Source organism: Sorex araneus, chromosome 9, assembly GCF_027595985.1.
Source record: "Sorex araneus isolate mSorAra2 chromosome 9, mSorAra2.pri, whole genome shotgun sequence".
NCBI lineage: Eukaryota > Metazoa > Chordata > Mammalia > Eulipotyphla > Soricidae > Sorex > Sorex araneus.
In genome coordinates, this window is record NC_073310.1 from 62,176,650 (window position 1) to 62,197,007 (window position 20,358).

General features: G+C 44.9%; 1 protein-coding gene across 1 annotated transcript in view; it reads left to right on the forward strand.

Annotated features, from left to right (window-relative positions):
* CUBN (cubilin) overlaps positions 1-20,358 on the forward strand; it is a 271,581-nt gene that overhangs the window by 14,331 nt on the left and 236,892 nt on the right. The window contains exons 7-15 of the mRNA XM_004605343.2: positions 1,395-1,521; positions 2,940-3,108; positions 5,284-5,415; positions 6,461-6,556; positions 9,561-9,679; positions 10,018-10,204; positions 11,310-11,422; positions 15,822-16,056; positions 18,234-18,415. Coding sequence (XP_004605400.2) covers positions 1,395-1,521; positions 2,940-3,108; positions 5,284-5,415; positions 6,461-6,556; positions 9,561-9,679; positions 10,018-10,204; positions 11,310-11,422; positions 15,822-16,056; positions 18,234-18,415 — 1,360 coding nt within the window. The remainder of the gene's footprint in view (positions 1-1,394; positions 1,522-2,939; positions 3,109-5,283; positions 5,416-6,460; positions 6,557-9,560; positions 9,680-10,017; positions 10,205-11,309; positions 11,423-15,821; positions 16,057-18,233; positions 18,416-20,358) is intronic.

Sequence of the window (20,358 nt, forward strand, 5' to 3'; positions counted from 1 at the left end):
CTGTTGGTGAGGGTGGGCAATTCCATAGGTGAGTACCTGAATGATGCCCAAAGTCCGTTGGTGCCACATCCATCCATCTCTTCTTCAGGACCCAGCCGTTGTTTGGAGGGGGCAGAGGGATGGGTGATCCTCTCGGAATCCGCCCTGTTCTGTGTCCAGCGTGTGGCTCTTGCTCTTTTCAAGCAGCAAAACTCAAGCCACACTCTCAAGCCTTTGCTGATTTGAGTGAAGTGGATTGCCTGGTGCTGTGATATGTGTCTTTGTGAAGGGGCTTCTTTAGCTTGGGGGTGATGCATTCATCAGCATACTCAGAAAGTAGGTCCAGGACACGGCATGCGGGGACCTCTGTTCCTCATCTCTGACCTCATAGCCTTGTACCCCCTCTGCGGGTCCACGACACTCTCGTCTGGCTGATGATGCGACGGGGCCAGGCTCTCCCTCCATCAGAGGTGCTGAGACAGTCCTGAGTGAGTCGGACCCCTGATTTCCCCCCTCCCCCATAGTTCCTGCCATTCTCCTTCCTTCCCTCTTTCCTTGGAGCCGCCACGTGGACACAAAGCCAACCCATCCATGTTTTGAATGACAGTAGTTCGTTGCCTGCTTTTACTCTGGTTGAACTAATACCCTCAGCTAAGTAGAGGCTTTGCGGTGCAGCTGAGAGTGTCATTGCTGGAGAAACCCTTGAGAACTGCCCTTTGGAACAGGGTGACAACCTCCGTGGGCTCTGAGGTGTGGAGCTCACCTTTCTTCTAGGGTCATACAACCCTCGGGAACGGGGCTCACTGGGGGGGTTTATCAGCTCAGTCAGCCTGTGTGAGTTGCTGGGTTCAAACGGCTCGATGGACGAGGTGTGGACTCCCCACGCCATGCCCACTGAGCCCTGTCCTTCTTGCTTTATAGACAGCATGGCTTGATAACTTGATACCAGAAGAATTTTTAGTGCTGGTCATGACCCGGTCGGAAGTGGTGTCCCTCTTAGTCTGTCCTGGGGGAGATAGCAGTTACCCGGCCCACCCCGTGGAGCAGAGGCGTTATCTCCAGCAGAGGGTTTATCTTTACAGATTCCAGGGGCCAGATCAGCTGTGCTGACTCTCGTGTGTACTCCCTGACCTCCCAGGTGGAATGGGGTTTTTTGTTTGTTTGTTTGCTTTTTGGGTGACACCGGTCATGCTCAGGCATTACTCCTGGCTCTGCACTCAGGAATTATTCCTGGCGGTGCTTGGGGGACCACAGGGGGTGCTGGGGATCAAACCTTGGTTGGCCACATGCAAGGAAAACGCCTTTCTTTCTGTGTTATGGTTCAGGTGAGGGGAATGGGTTGTTTTTAACTGATGCAAAGAAACCGTTTCCCTGCAGCCCTTCCCCCCCAACCTGTGCTCCTCTGTCACCAACAGTTGCCTGTGCTCACATGAGACTTACGGTCCCCAGTGTGCATCCAGATTTGACGACTGTGAAAGGGGTTCCAAGGAGCTCTGCGTCCACGGCATCTGTGAGGACCTGGTCCGCCAGCAGGCTGGAGTGGTGGGTCCTTGCCGGAAGTAACTCTCTTTGGTTGGGGATGCTTAGTTGCTCTGGGGGGGAACTAATCTCGGCGGTTGCAATTCTCAGCCCACTGTGTTAGTGGTTCCATGCTAGGGCCGGAGGGTCCAATCCCCACTCTGGGGGTGCCTGGGTCATGCCAGTGGGTGCTCAGCATTGCATTGGGGGGACCTCAGGGGAACCTGTGGTGCTGGGGATAAAATGGGTGGTGGGTCCACTTGGCATGTTCCCTAGCAGCACTACCTCCTAGCCCCCCAAATGATTCTGGAGAGGGTGGTCTTAGCAATGAGTTCCTCCTCCTGGTCGGTGTGTGAGCTCGGGCTGTCGAAGGGGACTCTGCCAGCCCTTCCCCAAGATCCAGGCCAGAAAGGAAAGAGTGGCCCAGGGACAAGCAGAAGTGACTCCAGAGCTTATGGTTTCATCACATAAGCTCCATTCTTATTATGCCTATGAATAGCGGACTAGAGCGATAGCACAGAGGGTAGAGCATTTGCCTTGCATGCAGCTGACCCACATTCGATTCCTCCATCCCTCTCGGAGAGCCCGGCAAGCTACCGAGAGAATCACGCCCACATGGCAGAGCCTGGCAAGCTACCTGTGGCACATTCAATATGCCAAAAACAGTAACAACGAGTCTCACAATGGAGACGTTACTGGTGCCCGCTTGAGCAAATTGATGAACAATGGGACGACAGTGCTACAGTGCTATGAATATGAGAGAGACCTGCCTTCTCTGCACCTTGTGTTTTAACAGTGATAACTTTTTTGGAGTCTAGATGTTTTTTTCTGGGAGCACAGAAGTCCCCAAGAATTAAACTTTTCCAAGCAAGCCCTCGAGGCTGGTCTCTGGTGACCTTGCCCCCTCTCTTGGTCCTGCAGGAGGCCAGGTCTGGCTTCCAGCTCTGTTTGCCAGCCCAGGCGATGGGAAACGGTTCCCTTCCGGCCTGGCTGGGGGGCGGGGCTGTAAAGGGAAGGCAAATCTTCCAGAAAAGAAGAAACAAACCGAATTGATTTTCCGAGGTCTGTGCCTACGTGGGTGTTTTCCCCTCGGTAAACACAGCGGGCAGAGTCGACTCCCTTTAATTATATCGACCTACATGACAGTCTGTGATTGCTGTTACTCTCTCCCCAGCGTCCTTGGGGGGCGGGGTGGGGGAGGGAAATGATCGGTTTCCTTCACTCTCTAAGAATTTTCTCTCTCTTTTTCCTTTTTCTTTTTTCCCCCAATGCTGTGGTCCGTGTTGGATCCTGGGGGCGGGGGTGGGGGGAGTGGAGCCCCTCCACTGGCCGGATGGAAATGAACACCACGGGCGAACAGTTGGGGGCTTCGGGAGATTTCCCCTTAAGCGTTTTCTTGCTGTGTTCCTGATGGTCTGTCCACGCCCTTGCCCTCCCATCAGCCCAACTACAGCTGCGTCTGCGACGCGGGGTGGACAGCGCCGGCCCCGCCCGGCAGCCCGGCCTGCACGGAGGACGTGGATGAGTGCCACCTGCCCGCCTCGCCCTGCTCGGCCCTCGTGCCGTGTGTCAACACCCCCGGCTCCTTCTACTGTGGGGCCTGCCCCCCAGGTACGGGGTCCCCTCTGCGCGGCCAGGCCTCGGCTGGGGTGGATCCCCCCCAGCAGGAGGCCTTTCCAGTCCAGCTCCCGCCCACACCCGCTTCCTGCTGCCACAGCTCAGCGCGGGGAACGGGCCCTGGCTGTGCTACAGCCCCCCAGACTGTGCCCTGGAGCTTGTCAGCACACCATGGCCGGGGTGATCACCCCCACCAGACTTGCAGCCAAGCCTGGGTCCTTGGCCTTCCTCCCAGAGTGGCCAGAATTGGAGAAATCTGCCAGTGGACTCGACTGACTGGCCTCTCAGTGTCCACAGCATCTTTTGCACTAGCGGGAGTGTCATCGAGTGACCAGTGAACAGGGGCCCCCATAGGCCATTTCTGAATTCTCTCTCTTAGGCCCCCGACGAGAAACGGCAGGGGCCACTGTTCCTCTACTTCAACAGATAGTGCTGCCGGCCCAGGGCCGTAGCCAGCAGGGAGGGTGCTCGCTTTACACCTGGACGACCTGGATTCCATCCCAGCGCCCCAAAGCCCACCAGCACAGAGCCAGAGTAAGCCCTGAGCTCCGCCAGGTGCAGCCCCCAAACAAAAGAAACACAAGACGAAAATCTAAGTTCTGGAGGCGTCAAGAGAGCACTGGCTTGTCCAAGGTCCCCTGCAGCCCCACCCTGGGCCTCATGCAACGGCCACGGGCTCACGGGCGTCTGCTTGGGATAGGCTTAGGTTTTTATAAAACTAGAAAGAAGTTGAAGAAAGAATTTTTCTGAGTTCTTCCGGGCAAGTGAAAATCACCAATAGTTAATTGCCAGTGACAGTAGGAAGGGAGTTTCCCAACGGCAGTCAATAAAAAAGGAGAAATCAGAAAAAGTAATTGTTCAGGTTCTAGAATGGACAGTGTAGTACGTATACCACATTTGTTTTTTATTGGAGAGAGAAAATTAACAAGAGCTTTTTATTTGACTGTTGATCATCTTATTTCTCCTGAATGTCAGAGCAACATATGTTGCTTATAAAAAATAAATCAATGAAAATTTGTAAAAAGTAAAATGAAGAACAGAACCTCATCCCGGCCATCTTATTCACAACACTACCACCATTAACGTTTGAGCATATCTCCTGCCAACTTTTTACTCTGCCCTCATTTCTTCATGCACAAATGTGATACTTTTCTCGGCAGATTATTACTATGGAGGGCTACTTAGATACTTAATGTTTTATAGAGCCAGGGAGGTCATTGAGTGTTCGAGACCCTGAGTTTGATTCCTGATACTGCATTTACTAGTCCCCTGAGCACCTCTGGAAGAGCACCTTGGCACTGATGGTGTAGCCCCCAAACCTATATATTTATAGTAAACATTATTATTATAGTTTTAATATTTGAATTATAAGTAATGCAAACTCATTGTAACAATTGACTAAAATGTCTACAGTAAAATTATATTCTCCTCCCTTACCTCCAATCTTTCAAAATTCCAACAATATGTATGTATTTTACCAAACTATGTGCTGTTGTATAGCTGAATCATGATATATCCAACTATGCCCCACTAGTTATTGAGATTTTATTCTCATACTAGACTGCCAACATCTTATTTACATACTTATATATTGACAGTTCTATCACTGTAAGACAGGTTCAAGAAGAGAAATTGTTAATCAAAAAGTATGTCTTTGAATGTTTTAAGTGAATACTGCTGGGCTCTTTCCAAGAAGTCTCTGCTGATTTGTCTTCTGGTCTAATGGCTTTCAAGAGTACTCCACTGGCTTACCTCTTTTCAAGAATTCAATTTAAGAATTTGAATTTTTTTTTTCCCATTCTGACAGGTAGAGTACATAGCACTTTTAAAATTTTATTTTATTTTATTTTTTTTGTCACACTCAGAGGTGCTCAGGGCTTACTCCTGGCTCTGTGCTCAGGGCTTTCTCTTGGTTCTGTGCCAAGGGATCACTCCTGACAGAGCTTAGAGGATCACGTGGGGTGCTTGGGATCAATCCAAGTCAGCTCTGTGCCAGGCAATGATAAGATAAACTGCCCCTGTCTTATCTCTTATTTATATGGATTATGTATTCATTTTAATCCATAATTCCTGTGTTGAGTAGATTAAAACATGATTTTGCACTACTTGCATTTTGTGTTGGTTAATTGGTTGTGTAAGACTTTCAAACGTTGTTTTTTTTCCTCCTAGGCTGGCAAGGAAATGGATACAACTGCGAAGACATCAACGAATGTGCAGTGGATAACGGCGGCTGTTCTGTGGCCCCACTTGTCGAGTGTGTGAACACAGACGGATCTCACCACTGTGGGCCTTGCCCGCCAGGTGCCGTAGCCAGATTCTTCCTACCAGTACCAACTAACTAAATATTTTAAAACAGGATTTTGTATCATTTCTTAAATATAATTTCCAAGTTTCAGCACGTAATAGTGCAGGAAGGTGTGCACTTAAGTAACTTTTAGTCCTATGTGCACTATTAAGGCTTTATGAGTCTAGCGATGTTATAATGTCATAAGAAAAAAAGTTACTTTGAATGGCAATGGAAAACAATAAAACTTACAATAAAACAAATAGTGGTGTGCTGAGAAAGTACAGGATTGCTTTTTCCCACCTATAGATGGTAAACCTGTAGCTTTATTGCTAGCATAAATAATTTATTTATATTCTACACCTATGTTTTACATATAATTCTCACTCCCTAGCAGGAGTAGTTGTGGGCCTATGAAACATATTATTGTTTTCTTCTGGAAAAAAATCATTACTGGCAGAATCCAGAGAGCTGGGATGGAGGAATGAGGAGCTAGGGAGAAAGAGTGCTGGGGGAGAAAGAGGAGAGAGGAGAAATGGGGAGCTCAGAGAGACTGGAACAGGCGCATGGAGAGAATGGAATAAACGGCAACTGATCAATCAAAAAAATCATTACTGCCATTCTGGAATCCAAATTGCATTACTACCCAGTAAATTCAGGGAACATTGAGGATCAACTAAAACCCTTCTCTATGTTTTATGAACAAAACCTTGAATTATAATGATCCAGTTCCTAGAGTGTTCATCCAAGTCGCTGGAGCTAAAAAAGAAAATCGTTAGCTTCCTTAGTGTCAACAGTTTTTCAGTCAGCTAGCAATTTCAGCTGTTTGGTTCTGTTTCTTTTGGTTCTGCTTCAGAGCCAGCCCTGAAACTTGCTATGAACAGCGGAGACCTAGTTCCTGGTGTCCCTTCTCTTTGCTGTGCCTCTGACATGTCCTCTGTGCGTCTTCTGCGCCTACAGTGGAGGTGCCGGGCTGTTCTGCGTTAGGGTGTTGGATTGTCGGGACACTGGACTTATGCTTTGTGTGCTCTCCTGACGCCTTGTGGCTCTTGCTCCATTTAGGGTTCCAGGGCGATGGGCGGGTGTGCACGCTCGTGGATCTCTGTACAGTGAACAACGGCGGCTGCCACCAGCAAGCGTCCTGCTCTTCAGTGCTAGGTAGGACTTAGCCCCCTGGCTTGGGTGTTCGATTTGCTTGTTTTGGGGTTTTGGTCCTACCCAACAGTGCCCGGGGCTTACTTCCTGGCTCTGGGCTCAAGGACGCATATGTGGTGCCAGGGACTGAATCTGGGATGGCTAAGTGCAAAGCAAGCCCCCCACCCACTCACTATCTCTCTGGCCCTGGTTTGGGGTCTTTCAGGTCATTGAAGTCGGCATTTTTGATGCCAAACCCTCTGCCACAAGAACTCTTAGTTTGGTCTTCAAATTAAAAATGAACCTCTGTTATAAAACTCCACATATATTTATTCTACTACACTGAGTTCTTTAATGATCTTTTCTTTCAGGAATTATTCCCCAAAGTCGTTAGCCAGCTAACCAAATTCATGAATGTATGCCAGGGATTAGGAAGGAGAAAAGAGGAAGAAGGATCTTTTACCTCCCTTGAAGGCCTCTTCCATTTGTTTCTGTGTCTCTGGCCACCGCTGAGCCTTGTGGCTAAACTCTGGCTACGGGGAAACTGAGAAATCAGACAGAGTCGTGTAGGCACTCATGCTCCCGGCTGAAATCAGTTCACCACTAAGAAAGGGGAAATTGGATACAGGGCAACAACCAACCATGTGTGCAAAGATTATAAGAGAGTCTTACAATAAAAATATGTGTACATATGCACGTATACACACAAATATATACATAGTTAAAATTTCTTTGGAAATGTATATACTCTCCAATAGTGTTTGAACTTACTACACCCTTTACAATAATGGGTATTATTATTACTTTTCCCCTTGGTCAACTTTATAGGAAAAATTGCTTAATACTGTATTTTTGACTACTAAGCATGCATACTTTTCACATTTTTACTGGCTGTTTTTTTCCTATTGACTTATGTTCTTTGTTCATCTACACTTTTGTTTGAAAGTTCCATTATGTATGAAGGATATTAGCTTATTAGTCATCTTTAGGTCTCATTGTAATTTTCTTGGTATTTAAAATTTTTTTGTGGTGATCTTTTTCAATTTAGAAGTTTAAGATTTTTATGTAATAAAGAAGATAAGCCTTTTCTTTTAGATTACCTCCCTCCAAGTTATACCCGGGCAAGTCTTTCCTCTAAGTTCCAAAACTTTTCAAGTAGTTTGTTTTTATACTTACATGGTTTCATTTTATCTTACATTAATATCTTTGATCTTCTCAATTTTGTTTTGCCTATACCATCAAATATATATCTGACTTGAAACATTTCTCCACAAAGAAGGTCCAATTGTTTTCATTTTGCTTATGTAATTTCATTTACTGAATAATATATATCACTTGTCATGCCATTTTTTACTTGTACTTTTTTTTGCATTTTTGAAATGCAATTTTTATTTGTACTAGCCTGTTACATGTGCATGAATATAAAATAATGTCACTGTCATCCCGTTGCTCATTGATTTGTTCGAGCAGGCACCAGTAACGTCTCTCATTGAGAGACTTATTGTTACTGTTTTTGGCATATCTAATACTCACAGGTAGCTTGCCAGGCTCTGCCGTTCGGGCTCCATACTCTCAGTAGCTTGCTGGGCTCTCCGAGAGGGGCGAAGGATCGAACACAGGTCAGCCGCATGAAAGGCAAAAGCCCAACATCACTCCAGCCCACTATGTGTGTATATTTTAGTTTATGTCATATGCATGTTATAAGGTATATATATTTCAGTACGTATATTATGCACATATTTACTTGCGGCTATTTTAAATGGTTAGTAAGTGATGTAGGACATTGAAGTGATTAGGATTGTGGATTGTAGGAAAAGATTCTTGATGTTTTGGTTTCCCCTTCGCTTCACTGTATTCTAGCTATGTGTCATTTTTATTTTACTTTAGTGTTTTTTTTTTTTTTGCTTTTGCCTTTTGGGTCACACCTGGTGATGCACAGGGATTACTGCTGGCTCTGTACTCAGGAATTACTCCTGGCGGTGCTCAGGGGACCATATGGGATGCTGGGAATCAAACCCAGGTCAGCTGTGTGCAAGGCAAACGCCCTACCCGCTGTGCTATCGCTCCAGCCCCTACTTTAATTTTTTTTTTTGATTTGGCTGTTTGGTTTGTTTAGTTTTTGGACCCCACGTGGCAGTGTTTAGGGATTGCTCCTGGCTTTGGACTCAGGAGTCACTCCTGAGAGGCCCTTGAGGACCATATTCGGTGCTGGGTTGGTGTGTGTAAGGTGAGCTCCCTACCCAGCCCTACTGTCTTTCCAGCCCAAGGTGTCAAGTAATTTTATTATCTCTCTGTGCTTTAAAAAAGAAATTCTCTAAGTGGAGATTATAATTTTCCCCTACTTGGAGGATAAAGAGGATTAATTGTTATTAAGAGGATTAAAACATTGAATATGTATAGAGTGCTTGCAGCGGTCTAGTCAGAAGGCCTTTTCAACTGTCAGCCCTTCCATGATGAGAAAGGACTCTTCCCCTCGGTGTCCCTCATTTTGGTCACAATGTGGGGCCACAACATAAGGCCCCATGGAGCCCTTGTTGACCCTTGAGGAAGACTTTGGAAATCCTGAGTGCCTTTTCTGCTCTTAAGATTCAAAAAAAAAAAAGAAAAATTAAGATTCTTCTATTTCTTCTGGGCTGGAGTGATAGCACAGCGGTAGGGCATTCGCCTTTCACGCGGCTGACCCGTGTTCGATTCCTCCGCCCCTCTTGGAGAGCCCAGCAAGCTACCAAGAGTATCTTGCCCACACGGCAGAGCCTGGCAAGCTTCCCGTGGCATATTGGATATGCCAAAAACAGTAACAATAAGTCTCACAATGAGAGACGTTACTGGTGCCCGCTCGAAAAATCGATGAGCAAGGGGATGACAGTGACTATTTCTTCCTCTTAGCTTGTCTTGTCTGCTCCCAGGAAGTGCAGACTTTACTTGGGTAATTACATACCTCACATCCTCGACAGCACAACCTGACTTCAGTGGCCGGGTGTGACCCAGGCACGCTTGTATTTACACTTCCGTTTTCATTTCTGAACAGGTTCCTTGCCTCTCTGCACCTGTCTCCCAGGATATACTGGACATGGTTATGGGCCAAAAGGATGCCAGAAACTCAGTGACCTCTGCCTAAGTCGTCCCTGTTTAAATGGACATTGCACCGTGAGTTCTTTGTTCTTCCCGGGGAGACAGAATACTTGAGGATGCTTTCAGTTCCACTTCTAAGAAAGGTGTTTCCTGCTATTCATGAATTTTAAGTAATGATTCAAGATAAGAAACTGTCTGCAACTCCCTGGTCCCCAAAGTCTACAGTTTGATCCCAAAAGGAAATCTAACATTTTATGTTTGGTAACAACTTTTAAATGAATATACGTCCAGCTACTGGACGATGCTTAAGGACCCACAGCTACGACGCAGAGTCACAGCACTGTGTGATTAATTGGGCTGATTCAAGTTTACCTATCATTTGTTTTACGGAATTAATTTTTTTCTTTTCTTAGGAAACGGTGTCTGGTTATCTCTGTAACTGTGAACCAGGCTGGGCTGGTGTGAACTGCACAGAAAACATCAACGAATGTGCAAGCAACCCCTGTTTGAATGGGGGTACTTGTGTTGATGGTATTAACGGTTTCAGTTGTGAATGCACGCCCTTCTGGACTGGAACTTTCTGTCAGATACCCCAGCAAGGTACAGTCAGCATTTCTCACACCAGTCTGGGATGTGTCATTACTTAATGGGCCTCACTACAAATTCTTTGATTGAACTAACTTTCTTCTGCAATCACTCAGATGCTTCGAGCTCTATCTTTCCTTGCAGAAATGACAGGGGTAAATAGAATTCAGAAGGCAAATATTTATAGATCTCAGCTTAAACCCAAAGAATCTTTCCTCAAAGAGAGAATTAAATTAGTATTTTCCATTTTCATTATGTCTATCTGTAAAATAAAATATGCTGCAGTATTGCCCTTTGCATTTTTTCAACTAAGAGCTTTTTTTATAGCCACCATTTAATTTCCATCGAATATTAGCTATAATTAGGTCACTCTCCTGCTCTGGAATATACAGTGACTCCTCATTGCCCATTCAATAAACTTTGGAACATTTTTTAATTATCTTCTATAACCAGGTCTCACCCTCCACCCTGTCCATTGGACCTTAATTTTTACTACGTCCCTAGAAATTCTCTCATTCTGTTGGACATCTTTCCTGACTTTCTGCTCTTACTTATTTGAGATATGTCTCCAAACCTCCCCCAGTTTTTTCTTTGCTTTCCATCAAAAGGGGTCTGTCCCTAAACATTCTTCCAGGCAGCTTTCTCCATTAAGTCTCTTCCGATTCCTCCACCCCTGACTGTCACTCCTGATTCTGCATCAGTCCCTCTGTCCAGACTGTGTTTACGTGTTTAGAACAATCACAGACCTTGTGAGATGCAACAGTAAGGAAGCACAAAATATTGCCTCTCTGTGTTCTCTGACAAGTATCCATTTGAGGAGAGAAAGACTAAGAGAAGGGCAGTGAAGACCTGAATGTATGAGGTGGGTGGGACAGAGGTAGAGAGAGTCAGGAAGACACAAAGAGGTAGGGGAGCGCTTGGTGGGGAAGAAGGAGCCAGGAGCTGGGATGAGAGGTGGGACTTGCAGGAGAGCTATGGAAGGAGATGAATCAGCCCCTGGGCTTCGGTCCTCCCCAGGACTTACTCAGACTAAGTGTTTGAGCCCCCAGGTGGAATGGCGGCATCTCCTCCGTGTGCCGCAGTCTCTGGAAGGCAGAGTCCATCTCTTCTTTCTTTGCAGTTTGCGGAGGGTCCCTGTCAGCCGTCGATGGAAGCTTCAGCTACAAGAGTCCTGAAGTCGGTTACGTTCACGATGTCAACTGCTTCTGGGTTATCAGAATCGAGGAGGGGAAGGTAAATAAAGGGTGCTCCTGCACAAATGTGCATCGAGTGGATGTAGTGATATGTTTATCTGTGACATAAAGGGCATCTCAAGATAATTCAGTTGTCCAAAGGCTGTGAGCCCTTAGTGTCACTGGCTTTGGGGAGCAAGTATCTTTGCTATATAGGTTGCATACTCTTCTGTAACTTTGCACTGACTCCATGAAATGAGAAATAGGATCCTAAATTCGTAGGTCACAGAATAAAATCTAAGAGGTCTCAGGTAAGTTTTTAGAAATACTCTTTAATTGGGGGCTGAAGTGATAGCACAGTGGGTAGGGTGTTTGCCTTGCATGCAGCTGACCTGGGGTTGATTCTCAGTCCCCCAAGCACCGCCAGGAGTAATTCCTGAGTGCCCGAGCCAGGAGTAACCCTTGTGCATCACCGGGTGTGACCCAAAAAGCAAAAAAAAAAAAAAAAATACTCTTTAATTGGAATTGAAATCCTGAATCCTGTGCTAATGCCCTTGCTTTGTCCAACATTGGTGATACTTGTTGCTTGCCATTAATTAATTTATTTTTAATTAAAACATACTATATATTTTTGTTGGACCGTACCTGGTGATGTTCAGGGCTTACTCCTGGCTTTATGCTCAGGGGTCACTGGTGCTCAGGAAACCATATGTGGTGCTGGGGATCAAAGCTGGCTTGGTCCCATGTAAATCAAACACTTTACCTGCTGTTCTCTGTCTGGCCCTGTTTTTTTTCTTTTTTCTTCTTCTTCTTTTTTTTTGCATTGAATCACTATGAGATACACAGTTACAAAGTTGTTTATGATCAGTTTTTGGTTATACAATGATCCAACACCCATCCCTCCACCAGTGTACATTTCCCACCACCAATGTCCCCAGTTTCCCTTCCGCCACCCCAACCCAGTCTGCCTCTATGGCAGACACCTCTCTCTCTCTCTCTCTATCTCTCTCTCTCTCTCCCCTCCCCATTTTGGGCATTATGGTTTGCAATAGAGATACTGAGACCAGCCCTGATTTTTAAAGTCATGTTTTCACTGAGACCATACTGTCTCAAGATGGTCACTGATGCTGCATTATTATGAAAAATGGGTCCCCTACCTAAATAGTTTTCTTACCACATGTGGTATCCTTTCTGTGTCTTCCCATGTGCCAGTGTTTTGCTAATTGCTTCACGTACATTGTATTTGAACTCTCCTGACCATGAAATATAAGAATTATTATTCTGATTGTCCATTTGAGGAAATGGAACCGCGTGCAGCTGGAGAACTGTCCAGTGGCAATTTTTTAAAATTATTTTTTATTGAATCACCATGTGGAAAGTTACAAAGTTCTCAGGTTTATGTCTCAGTTATAATATACTCAAACACCCATCCATTCACCAGTGCCCATATTCCACCACCAAAAACTCCAGTATACCCCCCGCCCCCACCCCCTACCCCCAACTGTATGAATTTCACTTCATTTTCTCTTTACTATGATTATGTTCCATATTTCAACACAAAACTCACTATTGTTGTTGGAGTTTCCACCCAAGAAAGACAGCCCTACTACCAAGGAAGCATTTGATAATTAGTTTTCCATTAAAAGATTGTATGTTTTCAGTTTTTAGAAAAGGTCATGTGGCCGAGTTAGCGGCTGTGCGGTTCGGAGCTGTCCCAGTCCTGCATCCCAGAGCCCTGTTAGTTGCTGCTCAGTGTCGCCGGGGCTCCATCTGGAGAAGGTGTGGTGGCAAGTGGCAGACAATTTGTATCTGACCCATGTTGACTCATTTTCAGCCATCCGACTCCCTGCATGCCGCAGTGAACATTCTCCAGGTTCAGATCCGAACTTGAGTTTCTCAGTGCTCCCCCCCAACAACATTAATCACTTAGACCTCCCCAAATATTTACTTCCCAGCCACCTCCCAGGCTCATTAAAATAAAGTTGCATGCCCTGAATAGATAAGGTTTTCTCTTGAAATTCTACTAATATTTCCCAGCAAGCGAATGTCACAGAGGTCATTGTACAAGGTCAGAATTTTTTTTCCCTTTGTGAAAGAAGGACTTTTCCTGGCCTGATAATGTGCCACTGTATGACAAGCTACAAAATCAATTTCCCACTGGGTATGTTATGTGAATTTCCTTCCTTTCATTGAGTTTTCATGAGTTCTCTTTCCTGGCATTGTAAATATTTTTTTCTTTCAAGAAAAACTATTTTGTGAAAAAGTTTTCATACCATTCTTTTCAATTTGTAAGAAAATCCATGTTGTTTGACTCGATTATTGTGTTTTTATATGCTCTTATCTCCATCAACATCTATATGATATACTGCATATTGCAATGAGAATTTGGTTCATCTACATTTATTTAATTTTCATTGAAATTTCTGCAAGGGAAAAATGATACAATTCTAGGTTACAGAGCTTAAGTATCTCCTAACATAATATTTCAAAATGATCCTGGATAATTTAGTTTTCTTTAGCAGAATGTTATTGTGACTCTGTCATAGTGGAAATTAAATTCCATAACCTCCATTTGGTTGTTGGGCCACAGTTTTTTGGGGATGCCACTCCTGTTCATACTCCTGGCTTGGCACTCAGGGGTCCTTCTGATGGGGCTTGGGGTCATGTGGGGTGCCAGGAATCAGAACTGGTCCAGCCCTGTGCAAGGCAAGTGTTCTATCTGCTGAACTATCCCTCCAGCCCTAGTGTTGGGCTGTTTAAAATGTGGTTGTAAGTACAGAATCTTTTATATTTTACTTTTAAATCTTTACTATTGCAACCTTTGCATCTGTACTTTCTAATACTTTATCTCAGAGATATTTTGCATTTACTCTCTCCTGCTTTCATGCTTAACACTATTTATTTTTTGGCTTTTTGGGACACATCTGGCTATGCCCAGGGGTTACCCCTGTCTCTGCATTTGGGAATTATTCCTGGCAATGCTCAAGGAACCATATAGAATGCCAGGGATTGAACCTGGGTCAACCGCGTGCAAGGAAACCTGCTGTATCATATGACTCTGACCCCTCATGCTCACCACTCTTTTTTTTTTTTTTGCTTTTTGGGTCACACCCAGCAATGCACAGGGGTCAATCCTGGCTCATGCACTCAGGAATCACCCCTGGCGGTACTCAGGGGACCATATGGGATGCTGGGATTTGAACCTGGGTCGGCCGCGTGCAAGGCAAACGCCCTACCCACTGTGCTATCACTCCAACCCCCTCATGCTCACCACTCTTAAAATTACCTTTAATCCTCTTGGAATTCCTCATTTTTTAATAGTATCCAGCCACTAAATTTTGTAGACTATCTCACGCCTTCCCAGAGGTATATGAGTTGGGCCTCAATGTCCCACTGGGACCTTAAGAGATCGTAAGAGAATCAACCCGGTGGGACCTAGGGCTGAGAATAAGTGTATCTGCTACTTGCTACAGGAAATTGAGGTTTGTGAATGTGAATTCATAATAGTCTTGTGAATGACAATAGTCTTTAAACTTAATTCCAGGGAGACTATTCAAATGCCCAATGGATTTTACTGATTTAAAACAGTGGACTGGAGCAATAGCACAGCGGGTAGGGCGTTTGCCTTGCACGTGACCAACCTGGATTCGATTCCTCCATCCCTCTTGGAGAGCACAAGCTACCGAGAGTATCCTGCTCGCACAGCAGAGCCTGGCAAGCTCGCCATGGTGTATTCAATATGCCCAAAACAGTAACAATAAGTCTCACAATGGAGATGTTACTGGTGCCTGCTCGAGCAAATCGATGAATAGTGGGGTGATAGTGCGATAGTACTACAGTGCTACCAGCTGTGCCTTTGCAGTGTCTTTGTTTAATGAACTTTAAAATTCCAAGAAATTTAAGTAGATCTATTTCATTAATCCATTGATTCAATGGGTACAAAGTTTCATTTATGCTAGATGAGTGAGTTTTAGAGATATGCTCACCATGTAGTGCTCAGAATGAAATATTAGGTACTTCACAATTTGTTGAGAGGGTGGGTTGTACAATGTCCCCCTTACGCCACCTCCCCACCCCCAACACCAAAGAAATTGAGGCAGGAGGAAACTCTGGGCTTTGGTGCATATGTCTGTTCTGTTTCTTGTGCTGAAAATAATTCAGTGTTTTCACACTCTTCAAATTCTCTGCACAAAATAAGTGCGTTCTCTGGATCTTACTCATACACCCAGGGTAGCTGTTTAAAAAAATCCCCTGTGTTAATTTGAAGATTGTAATATACTTTGATATTAGCTGAAGTTAGGACGAAGCGTTGTCTAACAGGTGTCCTCTGAGCAGCCAGTACCTCCAACTGTGCTGCACTGCAGGCCAGCACTCTGGAAAGGGGCCCTGCACCAGTGCCGCCTGATTCTGGAGGACGAGCCTGCAAGTGGAAAACGTCCACGGTGACCTTTATCTTGCAGGTGCTGCGTGTCACTTTCAGCTTTTTCCAGCTGGAACCTGCGACCAACTGTCCGAGCGAGTTTCTTCAGGTCTACGACGGTGACTCCTCGGCCGCCTTCCAGCTCGGGAGGTTCTGCGGCACCCAGCGGCCCCAGCCCGTCCTCAGCAGCGACAACGCGCTCTTCTTCCACTTCTACTCAGAGCATCTGAGCAGCGGGAGAGGCTTCACGGCCCGGTGGGAGACCCAGCAACCAGGTCCGTGTCAGATGGAGAATGACAGAGCCACGTCTGGGGGCACCAAGTCTTCTTGGCCACCGTGGGAATTTTTCGAGCCCACTGGACACTGGCTGCTGGGCGCTTCTGTCCTCTATGGTGCCTTTCAATAACTAAAATTATGATTTTTATTTTGTAGCGTGGGAAGCTTCACCCAGGCACTCTGAGCCACATCCCCAGCTATTATTTGGGGGTCAGGTGCAGAAGTGCTTGGGGCCACTCCCAGAAGTGCCTGAGGCTGCTGTGGCTCAAGGATGCAAGCATGCACGCCCATCCTTGATGCCACCTGCCTGGACCCCAACTTTCCTGCCCCTCCCATTCTAGAGGTCTTTAAGCATTCAAATAATTTTTTAAAAGATTGATTTATTTTCATTATAGTTCAGATAATATGGTTACAATTGTCTTAATGTTTCTGATATTGATGTGCAAAAGTTATTACACCCCCCTACTCCTAAAGTGCCATCCTACATCGCCTCTAATTCACGTCTTTATTCCCCTCGACCCCTAATTATTGTAAGTCAGATAAATCCACGATGAATGTGAGTTTGATTCAGCATGCAGAGATACTACTACTACTACTACTACTAGTAGTAGTAGTAGTAGTAGTAATAATAATAATAATAATAATAATAACTTGAACTAAATGAATGGGCTCCTAATGAAATTTCCCAACAGTGTTTGTAGATTTTTTTTTTTGGCTTTTGCTTTTTGGGACACACCTGGCGATGCACAGGGGTTACTCTGGCTCTGCACTCAGGAGTTACTCCTGGCGGTGCTCAGGGGACCATATGGGATGCTGGGATTTGAACCCGGGTTGGCCGCGTGCAAGGCAAACGCTCTACCCGCTGTGCTATCGCTCCAGCCCCAATGTTTGTAGATGTTCTGCGGTGAATGGCGCCGTGTGGGTGAGGCCCTGCCCACTCCCTCACTTAGTGCTCTTCCTCTTCCTTCACCCAACTGGGAAACTCATTGGGTAATTGGCTTGATCGTTGTTGCAGCTTTGTTTATAGTGCTCTGCTTCAGTCACATTTCTACTATGGAAATTTGAAACACATAAAGATGCGGAGAGTTGCAGAGAGAGAGCTCATCAGACCAAGCACGTGCAGAAAAGGCTTGGCAGAAGTGAGACTGTGCCCCCATCACAGCCCAGGAGTAGCCCCCAAGTACCACCTGGAGTGGCCCCAGAATGGGGCAAAACGGAAAGTGGAGAGAGCAGTATAAGAAGCCTTTAATTCATTCATCAATAAATCTGTTTCTGAAGTAGCTCATCTTTTTATTGGTCTATCTTGATCCTTCTGCCACATTAACTTAACAATTGAAGCTTGAAATCTGGTAGTGTAAATTCTCAGTTTTTAAAATCGTATGCCAGATCCTCTACATTTGCATGTTCATTTTGGAATCCATTGAATAATTTTTCTCAACAGCCCACAGGGATATTGTTGGCATTGCTCTGACTCAGTAATCAACTCAGTGGAAATCACTTCTTAAGGATATTGACCCTGCCATTCCATCAATTTAATATAAATTTAATCCCCTTTTCATTTTATCTTCGCACTGGTTTATAGATTTAATCCCCAATTATTCTGCATCTCTGTTTTTTCTCCTAAATACTTGCTATTCTGTGCTCTCTTAAGGGGTACTGTTTTTCTAAGATGGCATGCATTGATAAGGTTTCGGAGTGATTTTCTGTAGAGGCCACCTCAGAGCCCAGCGATGGTCATCCAGCAAGGGGGCCCTGCGGGCTCGGTGTCTGACCCACACCCAGCCTGACGTGCTGCCTGGCCTGTGATTTAGTACTTGAACTACCTCACTGGCCTTGGGTTTCTGAAATTTTAGAGTTAATACGTGGAATTCATCTTCTTCAAAGCAAAAAGAATGAATCTATCATCTCATTAGTCATCCTCATGGCTCTGTGTTTTCAATCCTGTCTCTGTATAATCACATCGTCACAGAGCTCCACGCATGGACGATCCATTCGTTTATCCGTCGCCACTTCTGGATTTATAACTATCAAACTGGAAAGCTCAAAACCCCTGTTTGATTGAGAGGCTGCTCAGCATTTCAACGAATGGCTCCTCGTGGCAAGAACTATGACGATCCTACACGAGCCATATCTTGTATACAAATGTAAAGTTATCTTTATTTCCTTCTCGTTTTAGAGTGCGGAGGTGTGCTGACCGGTACCTATGGTTCTATCGTCTCTCCGGGCTATCCTGGAAGCTATCCATCAGGAAGAGATTGCGTTTGGAAAGTGGTAACTTCGCCTGACCTTCTGATAACATTTACTTTTGGAACTTTGAGCCTGGAACACCATGATGATTGCAGCAAAGATTATCTTGAGGTGAGCAATTGCCTGTAGATAGAATTTGCCTCGACAGGATGAGAACTCAGGAGACTGTGGTTCGGGGATGCCCATTATGACTGCAGTGTATGAGCAGACGTTGGAGGTGTTGCTTGGAGACAGCCAACCTCACCATCTTGCTAACTCCCTATTTCCAATTCTGTCAGCTGCTGGCTTCTGGAAAACAGACTATTTCATCTTTCCCTGCTGTTTCCAGGAATCCCCACCCCTTAAAACAAATAGCAGAATTAATGAAATAAATCCTCCAACATAGATTCAAATTTTAGTTTCCCGTGGTAAACTCAGTGTTTTAGGACTTGACCAGAATGTTTCAGGAAGAAAATACCTTACTATCAGTTATGGTGGAAGGTCTTCGTGAAAGGGGAATCTTACTCACATGCATGGATATATACTGAGAAGATTTACCTGTGTTCCTCTGACTTACCATTGATAAAATAATTTTCATAAAATAAGGAGGGATGAAATCCTTTGGTACTCAAATGCTATAAGCCTATAAAAATGTTGCTCTCCGCTGAGTTCTTATGTTGTTCCTGTCCTAGCACCATAAATCTTGGTAGCCTTGCAGGGGTGCTAGGAAACAATATGCTTTTCAAAGTCCATTAGAGAGCAGAATTTGATGGAATTATTCATAAGTGGGGAAGGGCATGCCTGTCAAATGGGCATCTTCAAAGGTAAAGTCATTAGTAATTTAGCAGTTATAATGGATTGGAAACCTCTGGGAATGTCTGCTTCTCCCTAGGAAACTTCAGCAAGATAACCTTTATTTCTTTAGATTTCTGGCCATCCCCAGCAGTGCTCAGGAGCTACTCCTGGCCCTGTACATGGGGATTGCTCCCAGCAGTGCTTCTGGATCATTTGGTGTCAGAGATCACGCCTGGTTCCCAGCAGCATAGCATGCGTTCAGCCCTTTCGGCTGTCTCTCTGCCCAAAGAGAATCTTTTGGATATTAACATTAAGGTGAACTTGTTTGAAGTTAATTTTCAATAAATTCCACCAAATTGAAATGAGAAGCTTTTATATTCCTATATATTAATTTATATACATAGATAGTAGAAAACATCCATCATTTAAAAAATATTAAAATACATCTAGATTTTCAACTAATTATGCTAGTTGAAGAAACCAGTGACATTTAGGAATAAAGTAATGCTCCAATGTGTAAGTTTTTGCCATGGGAAAAAGTAATTTGAGCAGCCAGCATTGGCTATATTAGAACATTATTTGGTCCATTGATGCCTTAGAGTTCTATACCAGGGAATTTGCAGTTACAACACAGTTAGACAAGGGTGGCGTGATGATTCAACAGATTAAAAACCAATGAATTAAAAAGATCTGAGGTCTAAGGTCCTGCTATCAGTATTGTGGTACTCAATTACTGCTCAACCTACTAGTGTACAAATAGGTCATTTAAGTGTGCTATACACTCTTTGCTTCCCCTTTCCCTCTTTTAGTGCCTTTTAGATTCACTGAGGATTTCTTAATAATAAAAACTCATTTTAAAAGAAGAAAAAAACGAGGGAAGCAGGCCTATTGGGGCTGGCGGGTCTGTGGCATGTTGGGAATCGGGCCTGAGGCTCCCACAAAGTTCCAGTCCCAAAGCCACCTCACCCACCCTCAACTGTCTTCAGTCCCTCCCACTCTGAATTCACACCTTCTCCACCTCACATCCTCCTGACAGCCAGGGGCCAGCTGTGACCCAATCACCTTTATTGGAACTCTCTGTCTTCTATTCTACCTACTCTCTCTCTCTCTCTCTCTCTCTCTCTCTCTCTCTCTCTCTCTCTCTCTCTCTCTCTCTCCATTGTCTTCTTCATCACTAGGGAGTCACCATTTCAAAACAAATGATCTGGGAATAGACTCTAGGAAAGACAAAAGTGAGACTGGAGACAACATGAGAAAAAAGAAAGGTCAAGGTGTGCATG